At 40.1% G+C, this 22547-nt stretch overlaps 1 protein-coding gene across 3 annotated transcripts in view; it reads left to right on the forward strand.

The window, feature by feature from the left end:
• THSD4 (thrombospondin type 1 domain containing 4) overlaps positions 1 to 22547 on the forward strand; it is a 622386-nt gene that overhangs the window by 366704 nt on the left and 233135 nt on the right. Inside the window, exon 1 of one of the 3 annotated variants that reach the window (XM_073303719.1) lies at positions 15472 to 15689. The exons of the other annotated variants lie outside the window; for them this stretch is intronic. Coding sequence (XP_073159820.1) covers positions 15618 to 15689 — 72 coding nt within the window. The 5' untranslated portion in view covers positions 15472 to 15617. Of the gene's footprint in view, positions 1 to 15471; positions 15690 to 22547 lie in introns of those variants that run through there. 3 annotated transcript variants of the gene reach the window in all.

Here is a 22547-nt window from a genome sequence, read left to right on the forward strand (position 1 = left end):
CCTCACCAATTTGCGTAGGTGAACACAGACCCAAACCCTTGGATCTTAAGAACAATGAAAAAACAATCAGGTTCTTAAAAGAAGAATTTTAATTGAAGAAAAAGTGTAAAAGAATTATCTCTGTAAAATCAGGATGGTAAATACCTTAGAGGGTAATCAGATTCAAAACATAGAGAATCCCTCTAGGCAAAACCTTAGGTTACAAAAAGACACAAAAACAGGAATATACATTCCATTCAGCACAGCTTATTTTATCAGCCATTTAAACAAAACAGAATCTAACGCATATCTAGCTAGATTACTTACTAAGTTCTAAGACTCCATTCCTTTTCTGTTCCTGGCAAAACAACACACAGACAGAGAGAAACTTTGTTTCTCCCCTGCTCCAGCTTTGAAAGCATCTTGTCTCCTCATTGGTCATTTTGGTCAGGTGCCAGTGAGGTTATCCTATCTTCTTAACCCTTTAAAGGTGAAAGGGTTTTTCCTCTGGCCAGGAGGGATTTTAAAGGTGTTTTCCCTTCCCTTTATATTTATGACGCAAGGTATACCAAAACCATGTTGCTCTGCTTTCCTCCTTTTGTGTCAACATTAAATTTGAATTTTAGTCCCACAAGGAGCTAGAGGGCAGGCTGAGGGTAAGACAGACAGCAGAGTAATAATTAAAAAGGGATGGAGCCAATTAACAAGAGCAGTGTGGGAGCACTTTTCCTTTTCCCTCATTGTGGGGAGAGGGGTATGCTTCTCTGTAGTATTTAATATCCCTCCTGGAAGGGAAGGAATATCCCTCAAGAAAGGGAAAAGAAGAATATTCAAATTGCTTTTAAGATGGTTAGTTCCATATCTAAATGTATGGAAGGGCTTCTAGAATCAGTCCACCCTTAGAAATGTTTCTATTTAAATTATATCACAATGTGGGAAATCTTGAAAGAGAATGAAATAAATGCATGTTACTACCTATAATGAGTTCCTTCAAAATGAGTGCAATAGATTATTCTTTTCAATCTGATTTGTTTCAGCCCTGAGTTAAGACTACATCAGAGGGACAATGTTTTAAAAATACAGTTATATGGTAACTCACCCTGTCATTTGAGAAAACTCTTCTACATGAAAATGATTTTTAAAAACGCATCATGAAGTTATCATTACAGAAGTATTTGAGATAAATAATGTTTTTAAGTTCTATTGTGAGGATGCACGTATAGTTTTCAGTGGTTCTCATTTTCCTTTTTGGCAGGTTGCAGGTCTTGTACATGCTGGCCTGTGATAAGACATTTTGTAATAGGTTTGCTCAAAACTTGCAAAGGCTTCTTTTGGGTTAACCTGTCTGTGCTGCATCTGAGCTTCTTCAGGTTTGTATTGTTGTATCTGAATTTATTCAGAGCGACCTATATTTAAAGGAATGAAATAGGTGAAGTTTTAGGGTAGGCATTATCTTGAAAGTTGTTGACAATGTTGTACTACATGTGTAACCCAATAGAAAGAGGAAGCAAAGTGTGATTATTATTAATGTGAGAGCAAAAGACTAAAGAAGTTCAATCTATTTAGCTTATCCAAGTGAAAGGTAAGATATGACTTGATCACAGTCTGTAAGTACATTTATGGGGAGAAGATTTCTGATGGCCGAGGGCTCTTTAATCTAGCAGACAAAGATATAACAAGATCCAATGGCTGGAAGTTGAAGCTAGATAAATATACTTGAAATAAAACATAAATTTTGGGTAGTAAAAGTAATTAACCATTGGTACAACTTACCTTGGGATGTGGTAGATTCTTTATCACTTGAAGTATTTAAATCAAGATATAGCTCAACCAATGTTATGGGATTGGTGAAGGAATTATTGGGTGAAATTCTGTGTTGTTCAGATCTGCATTATACATCAGGTCAGACCACATGACTGTAATGGTCTCTTATGGCCTTAAAATCACGGGCACAGTTTGGGGAGATAGGGCATGTTGCCCTCTCCCCCCCAACTGCAAGCCTTAGGCAGGCAGCCTGAGTGTACAATGTATACTCTTAGGGGAATTCTGCACTACTGCACATGCGCATAATTAATGCGCCAAACATAGTTTTAATTTTTTGCGCAAAAAAATCTTCTGCCAAAATGTTGCAGCAGTTCCACCTTTTGCCCACCAGAGGGGACTGTGGTGATAGAACACAGCAGTAGCTCCCAGCCAGCAAGGGAAAAGAAAGAGCGCCTTCCTTCTTCGCAGCACTTGTCAGGCCAGCTCAGGAGACAGGCTGTGGGGAAACAGACAGTGTGTGGTGCTGGAGGGTCAGATGGGGGCTCATAAGGGCTAGTGGGGGAGGACACATGGGAGCAGGGGCTGAATGGGAGTGGAGGCACAGGGCCACTGCGGGGAGGGAGGTGCCGGGCCATGTGGTGATAGGGACAGGGGAGTGGCTGGGTTGGGGCAAAGAGACACATGGGGATGGTGGAGGGAGTACAGAATCACATGTAAGTAGTCTAAATGATAGAAAGTAATTGTAGATTTTTCTACAGTTGTTTCAATTGTTGTATTCAAGAGGTGGTAACAAAGTTACTAATATCTTTCTTTGAGATGATAATTGTGTTTTTAGACAAAAGAAATGCAGTAGATCTAATCTACCTGGATATCAGTAAGGCACTTGATACAGTTCCACATGAGAAATTATTAGTTAAATTGGAGAAAGTGGGGATTAATATGAGAACTGAAAGGTGGATAAAGAATTTATTAAATGGGAGACGACAACAGGTCATAATGAAAGGTGACCTAAATTTAAATTAACTGGGAATTGGTCCTGCTTTGAGCAGGGGGTTGGACTAGATGACCTTCTGGGGTCCCTTCCAACCCTGATATTCTATGATTCTATGAAAGGTGAAGTATCAGGCTAGAGGGAGGTTACTAGTGGAGTTCTTCTGGGATTGGTCTTGGGACCAAACTCATTTAACATTTTTTTTATTACTGACCTTGGCACAAAAAAGTGGGGGTGTGCTAATAAAATTTGCAGGTGACACAAAGTTGGGAGGTATTGCCAATACAGAGGAGGACTGGAATATCATACAAGAAGATCTGGATGACTTTGTAAACTGGAGTAATAGAAATGGGATGATATTCAATAGTGCAAAATGTAAGTTCATGCATTTAGGGACTAACAATAAGGATTTTTGCTAAAAGCAGGGGATTTATCAGTTGGAAGTGACAGGGGAGGAAAAAGACCTGCGAGTATTGGTTGATCACAGGATGACTATGAGCCGTCAATGTGATGTGGCCACGAAAAAGTCTAATGTGGTCCTGAGGTGCATCAGGCAAGGTATTTCCAGTAGAGACAGGGAAGTGTTTGTACCATTACACAAGGCACTGGTGTGACCCATAGGCACCAACTCCATGGGTGCACTGGGGTTGAAGCACCCATGGGGAAAAATTGGTGGGTGCTCTGTAACCACTGGCAGTGCCCTCCCCACCCCAGCTCACCTCTGCTCCGCCTCCACCTCCTCCCCTGAGCGCGCCACATCCCTGCTTCTCCCCCTAGCTCCCAGTGCTTCCCGCCATGAAACAGCTGTTTTGTGGCAGCAAGTGCTGGGAGGGAGGGGGGAGGAGAGGGAACACGGCGCGCTCTTGGAAGAGGCGGGGCTGGGATGGGAGTTTGGGGAGGAAGTCCAGTAGGGGCCGGGAGGGGGCAGGGACTTTGGGGAAGGGATTGGAATGGGGGTGGGGCCGGGGGCGAGCACCCATTGGCGCTGGGAAAAGTTGGCACCTATGGTGTGACCTCATCTGGAGTAATGTGTGCAATTCTGGTCTCCCATGTTTAAGAAAGATGAATTCAAACTGGAACATGTGCAGAGAAGGGTTACTAGGGTGGTTTGAGTAATGGAAAACCTACCTTATTAAAGGAGACTCAGAGAGCTTGGCTTGTTTAGCCTAACCAGTAGGAGGCTGAGGGGAAATATGATTGCTCTCTATAAATACCTCAGAGGGATAAATATCAGGGAAGGAGAGGACTTATTTAAGTTAAGCACCAGTATGGACACAAGATGTACAAATGGATGTAACTGGCATTGGCAAGTTTAGGCTTGAAATTAGGTGAAGGTTTCTAACCATCAGAGGAGTGATGTTCTGGAGCATCCACCCAAGGGGAGCAGTCAGGGCAAAAAAACTTAACTGGCTGCAAGACTGAGCTTGATAAATTTATGGAGAGGATGGTATGACAGGACTGCCTACAATGGCGAGTGGCCTATCAGCAACTGCCTGCAGCAAACATCCCCAATGGCTGGACCCAGGACACTAGATGGGGAGAGCTCTGATTTTTACTACAGAGAATTCTGTCCCAGGTACCTGCTTGGTGGGCCTTGCCCACATACTCAGGGTCTCACTGATCACCATATTTGGCGTTAGGAAGGAATTTTCTCCCATGTCAGATTGGCTGAGACCCTGGGTTTTTTTTTTAACCTTCCTCTGCAGCATGGGTCACTTGCAGGTTTATATTAGTGTAAATGGTGAATTCTCTGTAACTTGAAGTCTTTAAACCATGATTTGAGGACTTCAGTAACTCAGATCTCGAATCTCTCGCTATTACAGGAGTGAGAGGGTGAAGTTCTGTGGTCTACACTGTGTAGGAGGTCAGACTAGATGGTTCCTTCTGACTTTAGTAAGAGTCTCTGAGTAAAAATATACAGTAATTCCTTGCTTGATGGTGTAGTTATGTTCCTGAAAAATGCTACTTTAAGTGAATCCAATTTCCCCATAAGAATTAGTGTAAATGGGAAAGGGGGTTAGGTTCCAGGGAAAATTTGTTCACAAGACAAAAGACATTATATACATATACAGTATAAGTTTTAAACAATTTTAGGCAAACAATTTAATACTGTACACATCAATGATGATTGTGAAGCTTGGTTGACGTGATGGAGTCAGAGGGTGGAAGATGGTGGGATATTTCTCAGGGAATAACGAGGAGTCTGTTGGCACCTTAAAGACTAACAGATTTATTTGGGCATAAGATTTCGTGGGTAAAATTCTTCAGATGCATGGAGTGAAAATTACAGATGCAGGCATAAGGAGTTACCTTACAAGTGGAGAACCAGTGTTGACAGGGCCAATTCAATCAGGGTGGATGTGGTCCACTCCCAATAATGGATGAGGAGGTGTCAATACCAAGAGAGGGAAAATTGCTTTAGTAGTGAGCCAGCCACTCCCAGGCCCTATTCAAGCCCAAATTAATGGTGTTAAATTTGCAAATGAATTGTAGCTCTGCAGTTTCTCTTTGAAGTCTGTTTCTGAAGTTTTTTTGTTGAAGGATGGCTTCTTTTAAATCTGTTATAGAATGTTCAGGAAGATTGAAGTGTTCTCCTACTGGCTTTTGTATGTTACCATTCCTAATGTCTGATGTGTCCATTTATTTTTTTACATAGAGACTGTCCAGTTTGGCCAGTGTACATGGCAGAGGGGCATTGCTGGCACATGACGGCATATATCACATTAGTAGATGGTGTGGCTCATGTGGTTGGGTCCTCTGATGGTGTCGCTAGAGTAGATATGGGGACAGAGTAGGCAACGGGGTTTGTTACAGGGATTGGTCCTGGGTTAGTGTTTCTGTGGTATGGTGTGTAGTTGCTGGTAAGTATTTGCTTCAGGTTGGGGGGCTGTCTGTAAGCAAGGATTGGCTTGCTTCCCAAGGTCTGTGAGAGTGAGGGATCGTTTTCCAGGATAGGTTGTAGATCGTTGATGATGTGCTGGAGAGGTTTTAGCTGGGGTCTGTATGCGATGGCCAGTTGTTTTCCTTGTTGGGCCTGTCCTGTAGTAGGTGATTTCTGGGTACCCATCTCACTCTGTCAGTCTGTTTCCTCACTTCCCCAGGTGGGTATTGTAGTTTTAAGAATGTTTGATAAAGATCCTGTAGGTGTTTGTCTCTGTCTGAGGGATTGGAGCAAATTTGGTTGTATCTTAGGGCTTGGCTGTAGACAATGGATGGTGTGATGTGTCCTGGATGGAAGGGAATGCCTTGCTGCTAAATGATGAACTAGCACTTGGCTGAGCCCTCAAGGGTTAACAAGTTGTTGTTAATGTAGCCTCACTCTACAAGGCAGAGTGGACTGAGTCAGGAAGGAGGTCCATTGTGTTTCCTCCTTCCTGACTCAGTTTCCGTAGGGAAGTGTTTGCAAACACTTCCCTACGGAAACTGAACATTATGATGAACCCACGCTATCCCGCTGGAGCGCACGGTGCTTGCGTGGCTGCACACATGCTGACTTTCCATGCTGCGGGGGTTGGGGTGGGTGTGTCTGACAGACACACACCGTGTGTGTGTGTGAGAGAGAGAGAGAGGTGCACATTGCCCCTTTAAGTACACTGCCATTTTAAGTAGATCAGCAAGTTACTTCAGACAAAGCAGCAGCTTACAGCAAGCTCCCTCTGTCCTGAGACCTGCGTGTTGTTCCCCCTCTCCCCCGGCTGCTCTGTGGCGATGGGGTACTGGAGTGGGGGAAGGGAGACACCCTGACATCAGCACTCTTCTTCCCCTCCATCCCCCTTGCACAGGAAGCTGGAGGCTCCCAGGAGCGTCTCCAAGGCAGAGGGGCAGGAGCAGCACAGGGCAGTGGGGAGAGGGACACCTGAACTTCCCAGCAATTGATAGCCCGTTGGGCAGCTGCCGCACAGGGAACTTAGGGTAGCCAATAGGGGGCCTACTGCCCACCCTGGTTCCAAGCTCCCACGAGGACGGGCTGCTCTTCCAGAGAATCCTGCATGCAGTGGATAAAGCAGGTGGCAAAACGACTTATAAGGGAGCATTGCACAATTTTAAATGAGCATGTTCTCTAATACATCAGAAATGAAACAACCTTAACCGGGACAATGTTAAGTGAGGAGTTACTGTACATTACAATTTTAAACCTATCCAGTGTCCCTTAAGTGACTTGCCACACGATGTCAGAACATGTTAGTATTAGAGCTGAGTGGGTCTAATATTTATTTATTTTTCTTTCTTGATATAGGAATTAGATACAGTACTCCTGTCAGATAATTTCTAAGTTATTTGCAAAAAAACCCCTTAGTTTTCAGTTGCCTATGTAGTCCATGGAATCACGGTTAAAGTTGCCCATCCTCCCCCTTCCCCCCTCCCCCCCCGAAAAATCTGAAATGGCACCCCTGTGGGCAGGCACAGAATTTGTCCCCCTCCCCTCCCATGCATGGCCCTGTTGGCATGACTGGAGCCAACCTCCCTCCCCACAATATAGAAGTCAAACTATGCCTATGTTTAAAATTTATGAATAATAAAACCCACAATCTAATCATTTCCAGAACCAATGAAATCAGAATTCTCCAAAATTCACGTCCCAACAAGTGACTGAACACAGCAGTAATCTAGCTACATAAAACTAACAATGAAACATGAGAATCTTCATTCTCTGAAACTTTTGTACCTATTGTTGTTACAAGTAACACACACATAGCCTTGTAAGAGGGATGATTAGCAATAGAAAATCTTCCTAATGTTTTCCATTTGTTTACTTTGTACATTCAACAGCATCTTGTGTCATTTTCACTGCTTCTCTGGTAAGTCTGTAAGTTCCCCCCCTTTTTTTTTGTTTGTTTTACACAGCAACAAGGGAGAGAACCTTATTTTTTAATTTGCATGGTAGGAAAATATGATCGTAATACCAGAAAAAAATTTGAGGGCAGAGCCGGGGGTGGAGGTTCCGGGGTGGATATACTGTCTGAAAATACTTTAAACTCAGTTTTTGAGGGTTTTTTTTTTTTTTCAAAGACTAGACTTCAAGTGGACAATGAATCAGTTCATGGTAATGATATGTTAATAAGAGTAATTATTTTTCTACTCTTGTGTGTTTTTTGAATACACTGAAATATTACAGGGATATTCATTGTCCACTTATAAGTCATTCCTTTAATAACAGAAACTATTATTTGGTTGTCTTGGTTTCTCCTCAACACAAGAGTCACTTTATTTTATACTGAAAAATTAAAGAGGGAGGGAAGTACAAATATATACTTAAAATATCATGTCAACACCAATAAAATAACTTTCAATAGCAGAAAAACTTGTTAGCATTTTTTAATGCTAGACTGTCGTGTATGGGATTAATTAAGCTTCTGGGGTTTACTGCTACTCTCATGTTAGAAAGGTGGTCTTCATTCTAAGCAAATATGCCACAATAGAAAGAAGCAATGAAGTATGATTTCACCTGAGCATATTGTTTATGATTTCAGTTGAAATTATGGAAAAGCTTAGGGATCTGGAGCTTAAGGAAACTGAGAGCTTGTCATAAGTTTGGAGAACTTGTCCCAGTGGTTTATTTCTCTCAGGAGGCAGCCAGGAAGTGAACTCCATAAACTAATTGAGATTTAGGAATTCCCTGGGGCTGGCAGTCAATTTGTTCAAAGATGAAGCTTAGTATTTTTAAGGGGAAAGTAATTATGCAGATAGATCCTGTGTGATTTACTTTGTTGTTCGTTAATTTCAGAGAGCAAAAGTTAGAAATTACTCTGAAAGGAAGTGTAATCTGATGCCTTTCTCATTAAAGTGGGAAGAAGGTGTGAGAATCTTACTGAAGTGAGCTGTAGCTCACGAAAGCTTATGCTCAAATAAATTTGTTAGTCTCTAAGGTGCCACAAGTACTCCTTTTCTTTTTGCGAATATAGACTAACATGGCTGCTTCTCTGAAACCTTACTCTAGATAATATCTCTGAAAAAAATAATTAAAATAATTGTGGTCCTAAATTTCTGTGGTTCTAAGCAAATTAGAAGAGGAGTTTGTGCTGGTCTGGAGACATTTTTTTTATTTACCTCCAGTAGAAAAGTACTTTGGCTTCTCCATCCACTGCTGCAAAACTTGAAATGTGAGGTGGCTTAGTAGTTCTAAACTACAACTTTCTCTACTAGACAAGATTATTTTATGTAGTTTCTGATCCAGTGGTTACTGAGTTTTGTGGACAAATTCTCACCTCAGCTACAGGAGTATAGGTTTGGGGTTACTTTGGATTTACACGTGACTAACTAAGGCCCATATCCCACAAACACTTTATGCGTTTGAGTTCTCCCTATTTAAATCAGTAGAATTAGTCACATATGTAAAGTTAAGCATGTACATACATTTTTGCAAAACTGTGGCCTTCGACATTAATTTGACCTTTAGTTGTGTTTTTTTTAAATAATTTTCTCATGATCTTAGTACTGTACACTAATAAAGTACAGTGATGCCATTTAACAATAGAGATTTGGTCAAACGGTAACACCTTTAATATTTATAACAGTGTTAAAATAAGCCACAGTTTTCTAGAACAACTGTTTCAAATGTTTTAGCTTTCAGTATCATTCGTGTAGTTCGGTGCATGTGTGTGGGATCATTATACCACGAGATTCTTTTTGATAAGGTAAGATATTTCAGGAAAGTTTTCAGTGATCCTGTCTAGCTCTCTGAGGGTGAGACTGTAAAATGCATAGCAGCGTAGTCAGCTGAGGTGGATAAAATATAAAAAAATATGGTGAAGAAAAAATATGGTGTTAGCTTATGAAACTAAGGAATGCACTTATAAAAGGTAATGGAGGTAAGTGAAAGGGCTCTACAAAGGCTATCGCTGCAGAATTTGATCTTTTCTACAACAATCTTTACACTCCATTTCAAAAGTACTGATTTTTAAAAAGCATTTTACTCTAATAAGATTGAGCTTCCTAAAATGGAATGTAAAAGCAAAACTAACCTTGAAAAGGTAGTGAATACTCAGAGCCACAAAGCAAACAAGATGCCCTAACATAATGGCTTCTCTACTGATTTTTATCAAGAATTTAAGCACTTGCTTTTATCTTCTTTAGCCGACACTCTTAATGAAGTCTGTTTCTTGAGTTTTCTCCCAGTCACCATGTTATGTGTCTATCTGAATCATTATTTTTTTTAAAGTGGGGTTGGAGGAGAGAAATGTAGTTTCTGTAGGTGAATATCCTTGCTTAAATGGATAATAAAATTATGCACAAAATGTCAGCATCTGGATTGGAGGAAATTCTGTCTATCAACTTCATTTAAGATAAGATGGCTTTACTAAAAATTTAATTAGATGGATATGGAATACAATTCACTCTGCCCATTCATAAAAACTCCATCCCTGATAAGTATATTGTAAGACACTGGAAAAAAAATTGATGGGGTGAAATGGCTATATCGCTTTGTGATGACAATAGCAAAAAACTGTTATTAATTTTTGTGCTCATTACAACTCTGCTATTGTCTGGTCCCCTTCTGCAGCTCACTACCAGCTACGGAGGGGACCCAGAGGGAGGTAATAGAAGGCCAAGATGTATTACCTCCAACGTAAATTTCCAGGGACTTTGTAAATCATAGTTCTGCAGAGAGCTTCACCCACCTCTGACCTCGCATCCAGAATTTGCAGAGACTTGTGCCCAGAATACTTATTGAGGGGCATTTCTGCAAGGTCATCATCTTCTCTCCTCTCCTCTATTGCTAGAGAAGTAACTCTGCACATGAATTTCCAGGGGATGATCTGGACCAACGTATTTGAACTGCTGAAGAACTTAATTTCCACTTTATTTGAGTAGACAATTTTTTTTCTGCTATACTCTACTTTTACTCAGTAGAGGCTTTTAGCTGAGGATTAATGTTCTTTATTGTAGGAATCCTCTAGGCTCCCTATATGTGCTCCGAGACTCTAACAGGTCTGCTTCCAACTGAAGAGATTGGATGCAGATTTCTCTGAAATTGGTTAATGCTACTCTCTGGAAGGGAATCATATGAGAGACTCAAGTAAATCCTTCATCCCCTGGAGCTGAGTATGTTGCCTCCCTGTTACTCCCAGTTCTGCTTGTCATAGATGATTAGGTACCCAAACCTGGATCCCCTGCTTGGCAGTCCATTTGGATACCATTTACACTACGAGGTGGTTTGTGGATGAACAATTTTTAATAATCTGACCCTGATTTATTCAAGAAAAGCATTTGCAAGTTATACAAGCCATATAAAAATCAGTAGACTCTCCTGTTGACTGTAAGGGGCAAAGTATTTTTTAAACCGTATAAATACTATTAAATAAAATAACAAATGTATTTTTAAATTCAGGGTTTTGAAAAATTATTTTAGCATTTATCTGTGGGTTAGGATAGAATTACCTAGTACTCCAGGCTTCCTACAGATGCCGCCCAAACACCTGATTTACCCACAGATAGGGCTGTGTGAAATTGTGGACATTTTTCACTATTTTTTAAATATTTCTTTAAATGGAATATTTGTAAGAGATTCATGAAAATGTGAATTTGTAACATTTTTTTCCTGCAAAATCACTTAAGCTTGAAAATTTACTCATTTTCAAGTGAACTTCCACAACTGAGTGGATAATTAGAAAATTTTTCACAAAAATTATGCAATTTTAGATTTGTTTTTCTTACCAAAACGAGAACTCACACTTTGAGTATTTCCAATTTCATCCTTAAAATTTTGTTCCAGCTGTTAAAATCAACTGCTGGGCTACATTCTCTGCATCAGAGGAAATGAAAGTTCTATTAATAGGAAGACAGGATATGCTAGGAGTTGCTTTGAAGAACACAAGAACTTTGGTTTTTAGAACTGGGTGTAGTATTTTTTATAAGATATATTTTTGTTGAGATATGCTGCTTCATCAACGCTGAAATGTTTTACCGTTGGGAAGATTTCTGAGGTAAAAGGCTCTTTGGTAACTTTGGACAAGAGGAAGGGAGAAAAACACAAATTGAAAAACTGACCTTTTTGATCTGAAAATAGACATTTCAACACATTTCTCAAGATCATTTGAAAAGTTGTATATCCATTCTATATTGGAATGGGGGGAAAAAAGTCAAAATCTCAAAAGTTGTCCCAAAACAGAATTGTCGTTCTCTGGCCAGCTCTACTCCTAGTACTTGCCTTACATTGCACAGAAACCCTTCTTACTCCCAGAGCATGACATACCCTCAAGGCCTTAGGTTCAGATTTTGTCATCAACTGCACATTTGAGAACTGAACTGACCCTTAGAAATTCGCCAATTAATTCCCTGTTGTTAATAATGGCTTGGGAACTAGGTCAGTGAACTGACTATATGTAAATAACCTTTGGCCAAATATGAAATTACACAACGAACAACTGTGGTATGTAACCTAATATTTAAATCACCTTCTGAACCAGCTGACTGGAGGATAGCTAATGTGATGCCAGTTTTTAAAAAAGGCTCCAGAGAAAATCCTGGCAATTACAGGCCGATAAGCCTAACTTCAGTACCAGGCAAATTGGTTGAAACTGTAGAAAAGAACTGAACTATCAGACACATAGATGAACATGATTTGTAGTGGCAGAGTCAACATAGCTTTCGTAAAGGGAAATCATGCCTCACCAATCTATTAGAATTCTTTGAGTGGGTCAACAAACGGGCACAAGTGTACTTAGACTTTCAGAACGCCTTTGACACCAAAGGCTGTTAAGGAATATATGCAGTCATGGGATAAGAGTGGACGGTCCTTTCATGGATCAGTAACTGGTTAAAAAAATAGGAAACAACGGATAGGAATAAATGGTCAGTTTTCAGAATGGAGAGAGGTAAATAGAGGTGTCCCCCCCAGGGATCTGTACTAGGACCAGTGCTATTCAACATGATCATAAATGATCTGGAAAAAAGGGGGTAAACAGTGAGGTGGAAAAATTTGCAGATGATAAAGAATGACTAAAGATAGTTAAGTTCAAAGCAGATTGCAAGGAGTTACGAAGGGATGTCACAAAACTGGGTGATGGGGCAACAAAATGGCAAATTAAATTCAATTGTTGATGAAAGCAAAATAATGCACATGAGAAAACATAATTCCAACTATACATAAAAATGATGGGGTCTAAATTAGCTGTTACCACTCAAGAAAGAGATCTTGGAATCATTGTGGATAGTTCTCTGAAAACATCTGCTCAATGTGCAAAGGCAGTCAAAAAAGCTATCAGAACATTAGGAACATTAGGAAAGGGATAGTTAATAAGACAGAAAATATCATCATGCTTCTATACAAATCTTTGGTATGCCCGCATCTTAAATATTGTGTGCAGATCTGGGCACCCCATCTCAAAAAAGATATATTCGAATTGGAAAAGGAACAGAGCATCGCAACAAAAATTGATTTAGGCATATGGAACAGCTTCAATTTGAGGAGAGATTAAATAAACGGGGACTTTGCAGCTTGGAAAAATGTTGACTAAAAGGGGACATGGTAGAGGTCTATAAAATCTTGACTGGAGAAAGTGAATAAGGAAATGTTATGTACTCCTTCACATAACACAATAACTAGAGGTCACTCAATGAAGTAAATAGGCAGCAGGTTTGAAACAAACCAAAGGAAGTACGTTTTCACACAACACACAGTCAACCTGTGGAACTCTTTGCCAGGGGATGTTGTGAAGGCCAAAACTATAACTGGGTTCAAAAAAGAACTCAGAACTCAGAAAAGAGTTAATAGAGGATAGGTCCATCAATGGCTATTAGCCAGGATGGTCAGGGATACAACCCCATGCTCTGAGTGTCCCCAGCCTCTGATTGCCAGAAGCTGGGAGTGGACGACAGGGGATGGATCACGAGATGATTTCCTGTTCTACTCATTCCCTCTGAAGCACCTGGCATTGGCCACTATCAGAAGACAGGATACTGGGGTAGATGGACCATTGATATCACCCAGTATGGCCATTATGTTCTTATGAAAATTCTGCTGCCTTTATTTGATCAAAATTCCCATTGACTTCAGTTGCAGTTTTGTTCAGTACAGTTAAGCAGAATCATTTTACATAAATATACTTGATTGTTACTTGGGCACTAGTCTGAAAACTAAAGCAAGGAAGCCAGATATGCCTACCTTTCCTTTTTAGGGTAGAGAGAGGAAAGGATTGTTGTGGACTTAAATGTCAAACAAAATATTGTAAATAAATTAAATTTAAAAAAAAAGGGGGGGGGGAGCGAGAGACTGGATGAAGCAAACCAAGGCACAAAACAGATACAGGATCAAATGAAAAGTTACAGTATTGCAAACCCCAAGAATTCAAAAATCATGAGTCAAGCCCCCCCAAAATCATAAAATCAGCATAAAAGGCATGAGATTTTTAAAAAGAATAAATTAGGGTTGTTTTTTCTTTGCCTTCTGGATTTTGAGACCTTAGGTTATACTCAAGACATGTTTTTGAGTTTTTTCTGCTACCATGAGGGGTAGAAATGCATTTTTAAATGAAAGCTCAGATTCTCATGTAATCACTTGACTTCAGGAGCTTTAAGGAAAACAGATCTCACATGACTTGTGTTGCCAACTCTCAAGATTTTATCACTAGTTAGAAGAAAGTAAAATGAGAAAGGGAAGGAGAGGAATTTTAGGGCTGATGTAGAGGTCCCATAAATTCTTAAATGTTACAAAATTGTTCTGTTCTGTTGTTGAGTGTGATGCATTTAGTCAATATGACTTCAGAACTGTATTTTCATGTCTTGTAAATATTTTGTATTAGTTTCTTGATGATAGCAAAAAAGAGCACCCTACAAAGAACTGCAGGCATGTTTAAACAAAAGGAACCACTTCATTCTTTAGGGCTTGTATTGTGCATCTTTGCTAGTTTCTGAGACATATAGCAGTCTATTTGGCAGATCGAATACTAAAGCTATGTTCCATATTTGTTTGTTTTACTATTTGCTTGAAAATGTCATGATCACCAGCTAAAAACAAAGCAATCAAAAAGCTTCTCTGTTTCCCTTATTTTTGAAACTCTGTAATTCTGGTCAAAGCAGTTTATCATTGATGGGGTTTTATCACTTTAAATCAAAATTTCTTTGGTCTGCTGTCTACATGAAAACAAGAGAGAGATTGCATATTGGTGGTGGTGCTCAAGATTTACCATAAATGATCCCGTTAATCTTTCTATAGAGTCCATTCCTGCAAGCAAGGAAGCACCTTCTGAGAGGTAATGAGCACCTTCAACTCCTAGGAAGTAGGCATGAGAGTTGAGGGTGCTGACTGCGTCCCCTTGCAAGATTGGAGCATTTGTGCTCTAATGCTGTGCTGATGTAAGGCTCCTTGTAAACTGAGAGATTATATGTAGTTTTCTGAATAGTGTTTTAGTTGATTTTTTGCTAGCTTTTGCTAGCTTTTGCTTTGATATTTATTTTTTAATAAAGGGACATGCTGCAGCTTTAAAGTAGCTCTTGCTGTCTAAGCATCAACAGGCATCTTTGCACTGCTTTAGCCTCTGTTCTCCAATCATGCCTACCTAAGTCAATAAGTATTGACAGGCTTCCTTATGTATTAAAGGTTACCTTTTAGCTTGTTTTATGAATCAGAGCAGATGCATAACTTGGCATTGACCATTTTTGTCCCTCCCCTTCTTTGCTTTATACAAACTGCAGCCCCCAGCTCATTGCTGTCTCAAGCCCCCTCCCCCAGCAGGGAGAAGTCATTACATGAAGAGATCAGCTTACCAGTTGTCTTCAGTGCAGTGGCTGAGAGCAAAGCTCTTGGTAGTACTGAGTCAGAAGGAGAGAGAGTGGTGCCCAGCAGAACTACAGGGCTGTGATACTGAGACACAAGTGCATCTGCTAGCTGTTAGTACTTGGCAGAGGGATTTCTCCTTTAGGGTAGTTCTAACTTTGGGTAATAATGTTTGTCAGCTACCTGATATTAACATTGCTCTACTTTCAAACAGCAGTGTTAGCAAGACCTGAGGGAGAGGTAAGCCTAGTATAAAGTCTTGTCAAAAATTATCGTCTTGTCAGAATTTAATTTCCTCTTCTATCTATCAATAGGGATTGTGAGTGATTTTATGTTGTGTAAGACTAATGTGAAGTGTTACATTTTAGACTTGCGTTGTCTGCTGCTGTATGAAAATAGCTGTTTGCAGAATTCTATAGTTGCTAAAATGAAACTACCTATTGAAAGCCAGCTTGATTTTAATTGTTGCACAGAGGATACACCATGTTTTGTGGATTTTTCTCTGCTAATATGTAGAAAAATATAATACTGTTTAGAACAATCTGTAGTGTTGATGATATACAATGTTAAGTTCAAGTTTTCTGCAGGAAAGATGTATGATTGAAAAAAGTTTTTACTTGGTGTTTTTCTTATGTAAAACACTGCAAGTCTCCTTGTATGGAGTATATTTATAATATGGGTGTGAATTCAATGTGTGTGAATTATTAGAATAATACATAAGAGATAGGAAAAACTATCCCTGTTTTAGAATATATGTGGTATCCCTGAAGGAATTTTGTGATATTCCTATTAATATGAGAATTCTAAGTGATGGAATGAAACAGTCATTCCTGTACATTTGAAGTTGCTGCTTCATTTGCTAAATGCGCTTTTCCAGGTTTTTGCTCAGATCAGCCTAGTTCTACATCAAGCCCTTATTGCACATTGAAGCAGAAAATTTAAAATAGTCATTTTCCATTTAGGAAAGAATTCAGCAAACATCATTATATAGATATGAAATATCCTTATTATTGAAATCACTGGCAAAAACAAAACTGCTCCTTGATACATTTGATACTCTTCTCTCCCCACTCCCTAACTAAAATGTGATGCATATTTATCCATTTGTTCTTTTAAAATGCATATGTTATTCTTTAATAAGCCTCTTTTCTTTAAGCTCTTTTGCATATTATGTCAACAATATGCAAAAGAGCTAAGTGAAAACTAAATCTTCTGAAGGATGGTGATTTCTGCTTTAAAGATCTAACTTCTGTTGTTCGTGTCAGAAGGTTATAATAGCCTTATTACTTTCCCTGGTAAAAGAAAGTGGAGGTGAACTGAAAACACATCTAAGTTGCTGCTGGATTGGCACTGGTTATTACCTTATAGTTCTAGATAGAGAGTGCATTTTGCTTTCAGAGTGGTTTAAAAAAGGAATGGTAATATTTGTGATTCCAGAAACAAGGTCTATTTTAATGAAATCTTGTGTTGGGAAATGCAGTCTTTGATCTAATTAAAAAGGTGGGGGAAGTTTTCATCAGAGGCTCAGGGCATTTAAAAGGGTGGACATTCAGAGTGACTAGAAGCTAATCATTGCCCTCTAGTTGTCACTGAGGTTTTAACTTTCCTGTTGATTGTCACTGAGTAAAGAAAATGATAGATGGACTCACCTTACCCGGGCGCAGGGACTTTGAAATGTGTGGTGGCTCCTATGGAAAATATTTCAGTTAGATTGCATGCACATGTGGTCTTCAGAGATCCATATAAACAGTAAATCTACTGCAGCAGCAGTGTTGCCTGCCAATTGTCCTTGTTAGTGAGTAAAATAAAAGCAATGCTGTGTTCTTACCTGGAAATGAATTGCTGCAGTAGAAGTGCAATGTGGAATGTTTTAGAACTGTAATCCTTATGCCATATACTTAACACTGCTGTACTGTTAACTTGAGTTTTTCAGCTAATATTGCAGACTACATGTGAAAAAGGGATTGGAGTTGTATCATTGATCATATGCTTTACTACAGTAATGAGACATCTGCTTTTTTAATAAAATTATATGTCTAATTATGAAAGCCATATAATAATTAAAATACACAATGTCTGATAGCAATGGAGTAGTTCCTTTGTCTGTGAGTTGCCAGAGACCAGTAGATAATCATGTGCATTTTTCTGCTGCAGCTGCAGATCTTGGCTACATAAATATTATCTCTCTAGGAAACTTATTCAATTAGGATTTTTTCCTTTCTGGATAGACAAGGAAATAAAAAGACGGAAAATAAGTGAGCAGCCATTTTAAAAAGTAGCCCGTATTATAGTGTGCTGATTTAAAGTGTTGCATTTACTTCTACAAATGTTTCTATTGCTTTATAGTTAGGACCCTACCAAATTCAAGGTCCATTTTGGTCAATTTCACAGCCACAGGATTTTAAAAATCTGAAATTTCATGATTTCAGCTATTTAAATCTGAAATTTCTCTGTGTTGTAATTGTAGGGGTCCTGACCTAAAAGGAGTTGCGGGGTGGTGGTGGGGTGTCACAAGGTTATTGTGGGGGGGGATGTTGCGGTACTGCTACTCTTACTTCTGCACTGCAGCTGGCGGCAGCGCTGCCTTCAGAGCTGGGCAGCTGGAGAGCAGTGCCTGCTGGCCGGGAGCCCAGCTCTGCAGGCAGAGCCACTGCCAGCACCAGCGCAGAAGTAAGGATGTCATGGTATGGTGTTGCCATCCTTACTTCTGCACTGCTGACTACAGAGCTGGGCCCTCAGTCAGCAACCACCACTCTCTGGCTGCCCAGCTCTGAAGGCAGTAGCACAGAAGCAAGGATGGCATGGCATGGTATTGCCACCCTTACTTCTCTGCTGCTGCTGGTGGGGCACTGCTTTCCGAGCTGGGCACCCAGCCAACAGCTGCTTCTCTCCATCCACCCAGCTCTGAAGACAGTGCAGAAGTAAGGATGGCAATACCCTGACCCCCCCTAAAATAACCTTGTGACCCCCTGCAACTCCCTTTTGGGTCAGGACCTCAAATTTGAGAAACATTGATCTCCCCCATGAAATCTATGTAGTACAGGGTAAAAGCACACGAAAGACCAAATTTCATGGGGGGAGGCCAGATTTCATGGTCTGTGGTGAGTTTTTGATGGCTGAGAATTTGTTAGGGTCCATTTGTAGGGGGGGGGGTGTGTATTTGTATTTGTTAAAGGTCTGCTCATAAAAACATCAGCATGTGATGGTCTTTTTCTTGCCAACTTGTTCTTTCCTGCATTCTAATACATGCTCCTTTGGTTATTCAAGAAACATTCGAGAAAATCATGAGAATCCAACTGTTACAATTTCCTCCTTTGTGAAACGTAAAGAATTCCTGATTGTATTTGTCTGGTTATTTCATGATTGTTTTTAGTCGTTGGGATAGTGAATGAATCGACATGATGTCACTTAAACTGCATTGCTCCACTTTTCCTGTCTTTTAGGTGATATTTTAGGATCAAGATTTTTTTTTTTAATCCAGAAGGGAAATGTGGCAGGGTAATCTTGCAACTTGCTCATTACTCACACTAGCCCAGTATCAGAACCCTTTTTGATACTGTTTGCGAGGAAATTGCAACTCTCTTCACCCATAGCTGGATGCTCAAAATGTTACCTTCTTCCTGACTCTTACTCTCCCTGGAGATCAGAGTACAGATTATTCCTTCTCTACCGGGTGTCCAGGAGCAGTTGTCCCCACCAACAGACTGTACAACTGGTTCCTGTGACTAAGAAAGAAGTAAAGTTTATTTGGCATTGGTTAGAAAATAATGAGAAAACCACAAAAAACTGAAGCAGACTAAATCTATCTGAATTTATGCAGAAAGTGCAGTGCTTGGCTCTTATTTTTAAAATTATGGTTAAGCATTTTTTTTTTTTTTGAAATCCTGTATTTTTGCAAGTCCTGTGTCTTAGCTCCCAGTGTGACAATTCACTGAGTTCCACCCTTTTGCTGAAACTTTCCTCCAGGGCCAGTGTGTCAGGGCTCAGCAAGGTAGGTTGTCCTGGGAATTCTCTATGTGCAACTGGAGAGTCTCTCCTTTAGTAGTTCTGAGGGACTTCGTATGCCCATATGTTAAGCCTTCATTAGCATGCTCTACATTACCTCATTCCTTGGTTCAGACATCAGCACACAACTGCATCATATTTTATTAAAATCATCCTTCTTTCTATTTCAAAATACTCAGACTTTTAAATATCCCCTTTGCAGTTTGCAAGTTACACATTTGTACATTTCAGGGGACTCTTTTGAACTTTTGTAAGGGTTAAATCTCTTCAGCTGAATACTCAAACCATGCCTCCTCTTCCATTGTGGCAGTTGCTTTTAGCCTGGGAAGGCCAAATTGTGCCACCTTACATTGAGACATACCCTACTCCTTGAATAGTCCTATTGATTTCTGTAGGTGTCAGTGGAGCTATGCTGACTTGCACCAGCTGAGGATCTGACCCCAAGGAAGTTAAGCTTTAAGTAGTGAAATATAAGAGAAGATTTCATAAAGCATATTGAATATCTCACAGGATGACAGACATTAGGTTGTTCATGGCATTTTAATCATGACTTGTACTGAGTCTTATTTTTCAGATTTATTAGAAGTTTGATAGAATTTCTCTCCCATTAAAGATCTCTGTGGTCTTCAACCTGATTGGCTTTAATACGTTGTAATTTAATCCCTACACCCTTGTCCCACAATAAGTTCCATGTTAAAGATTCCTGCACTTGCATGGAGCACCTGTGTGGTTAGTGGAGCTTGATCTGGCATAGGGGTCCACCCAAATGTGTTCCCTAACAGGATGGAGCCCTAAGGGTATGTCTACACAGCAGCTAGACACCTGCAGCTGGTCCGTGCCAGCCCACTTGGGCTCTCTGGGCTTGGGCTGCGGGGCTGCTTCATTTCTGTGTAGACTTCCGGGCTTGTGTGAGAGCCCAGGCTGTAGGACCCTGCGGGATGGGAGTATCCCAGAGCTCAGGCTCCATCTTGAGCCCAGGTGAAACAGCCCCATGAACCTGAGCCCCATGAGCATGAGTCAGTCGGCATGGGCCAGTTGCGGCTTTTTGTTTGCTTGTAGACATACCCTATGTTGCTCATGACCACTGACTTCAGAAAATAAAATGTATGTGGAAATGCATAAATCTTTACAAAGAAATTCACCCAGCTTGGGCTCCTTAGGAAATTCTCATCCAAACCCATGTGATACTAAACCAAGGTCAAATAGTAAAATATCTGGATTTTTTTTTTAGTATTGTTTGCAGTTAACATTTTTAAAATTCTGTCTGCCCGACAATAAATAAGTGTACATTATAGACATGGCAAAAAAAATCAGCCTCAAATGTAAAATAAATATCTCCTTCATCTGTGTTTTCATCTGTATGTGAACTACTCATAAACGTATATTTCTAGCTGATTTTTTTGGTGCATTTAAATGGATGGGAACTAGCTTGTAAACGGTTTCCGAATCCTTTTCAGCTCTAGGATGATATTGTGTCCAGGCAAAAGAATTTTTTCTCCAATCACTGTAGTAATTGGATTTGTTAAAGAAGCAGAACTTCTGTTCAGACAGATGGGATGTCATTCGCTTTGTACTTCCTACAACACTCAGTATGAAGCACTGAAAATCTAACCACATTCTTAAAGGCTAGTTTCATCAGCTGTCTGTCGGAAATACAACATGTTTTATTAGTTTAATGGTTGTTAAAGTATCCCCTATGAGTTTAGGCATGGGGAGGGGATCAAGACAGCAAAGTGAACATACAAAAATAGGAAACAGAATGTATAGGTCTTTATATCCCTGCCCACTGAAACCACAGAAGATCCAATGTGTGAACTATGGATGTTTCAGACACTTCGATTTGGTTGAGTGGAGTAAAGGTTGTTGCTAGGAGAGAGTGCTTTGTACAGCATCATGGATTGCAAAAATAGGAGGAGATATGCAGGAATGCAGCTGATCCTGCCTGCATCAATTCCTTGCCCACATCATGGAATTGCAAACCCCAGTTCCTGACTTAATATTTCCCTGGAAATGTCACAAGTCTTGGAGATAAAGGTCCTCGCTTTGTGGGTGGCCAACATCTTTAGCAGAAAGGTTGGCTTGCTGTGGCAAACCATCCTGGGTGGCCCTTAAAAATTTCTGTTCAGTTGCTTATCTGAACCATGCAAACTTTGCACTGAAAATCTTGCGAGAACAGCCTTTCTCTTAGTACTTTGCATGTCTGTTCCCTTTTCTAACCGGAAGCAGGAAGTACAAACATGGATAAAAATAAATAGAATATATTTCTCTTTAAAATTAGACTAATTTGTTCACACCTAAAAACCCCGTTTGGTTCAAATTTAGGCCAAGATTCTAGTCAGTTCCTATTATATTGGAATAAGTTTCCTTATTCTCTCTTCCATCCTGAGACAGAGCTAGGGTCCATGGTGCCAGCTTCTAGCTGGGGTTTTGTTTCTAAAAATACATATACGTCTTTAATTCTTTCCTGGGTTGGGTGGTAGGAGCCAAGTCACTTAACAGCCTTCTTTTAAAAGTATCTTCAGGTTTTGTGTTGCTCGTATAGTAGTCTTCCTTGGCTGACAGGTCTATTTCTGAGGTCAGCCAAAGAGTATAGTTTATGCCAGCATTGTGACTCTCTTTCCATACAGTAGGGTATAAATCATGCTCTCCCTCGCTGTTATGAGAAATGGACTGCTTGAGCAAGCGAAGAACCCAGTAAACATCAGGCCATGGTCCTTTTACATATTTTCCCTGGTTGACTGACATTTAGTCTGTCATGCAAGAATTCACCCCCACCCCCCAATCTAGCATGTATGACCAATTTTCTTAGCATGCTCATTGGAATCTTCTGGTGTCATTCTAAAAAGCTCCATACATTGTGTCAGATGTTCTATCCTTGAGATGAGACCATGTGGAATATTTAATATGGCAGTAAAAATAGGCCAAATGCCTTTTTAAGCTGTAAACGTGGAAGCAGCATGTCATAGAGCAGACGGTGCCGGCCCCCCCGCCCGCTGAGATTGCGCCTGGTTTACTGCCTTCACCTTTCTATCTATGGTACTTGTGTGGCTCTATTACTGTAGCATTTGAATGCTTCACAAGCTTAATGTATTT

Source organism: Lepidochelys kempii, chromosome 10, assembly GCF_965140265.1.
Source record: "Lepidochelys kempii isolate rLepKem1 chromosome 10, rLepKem1.hap2, whole genome shotgun sequence".
NCBI classification, from domain to species: Eukaryota; Metazoa; Chordata; order Testudines; family Cheloniidae; genus Lepidochelys; species Lepidochelys kempii.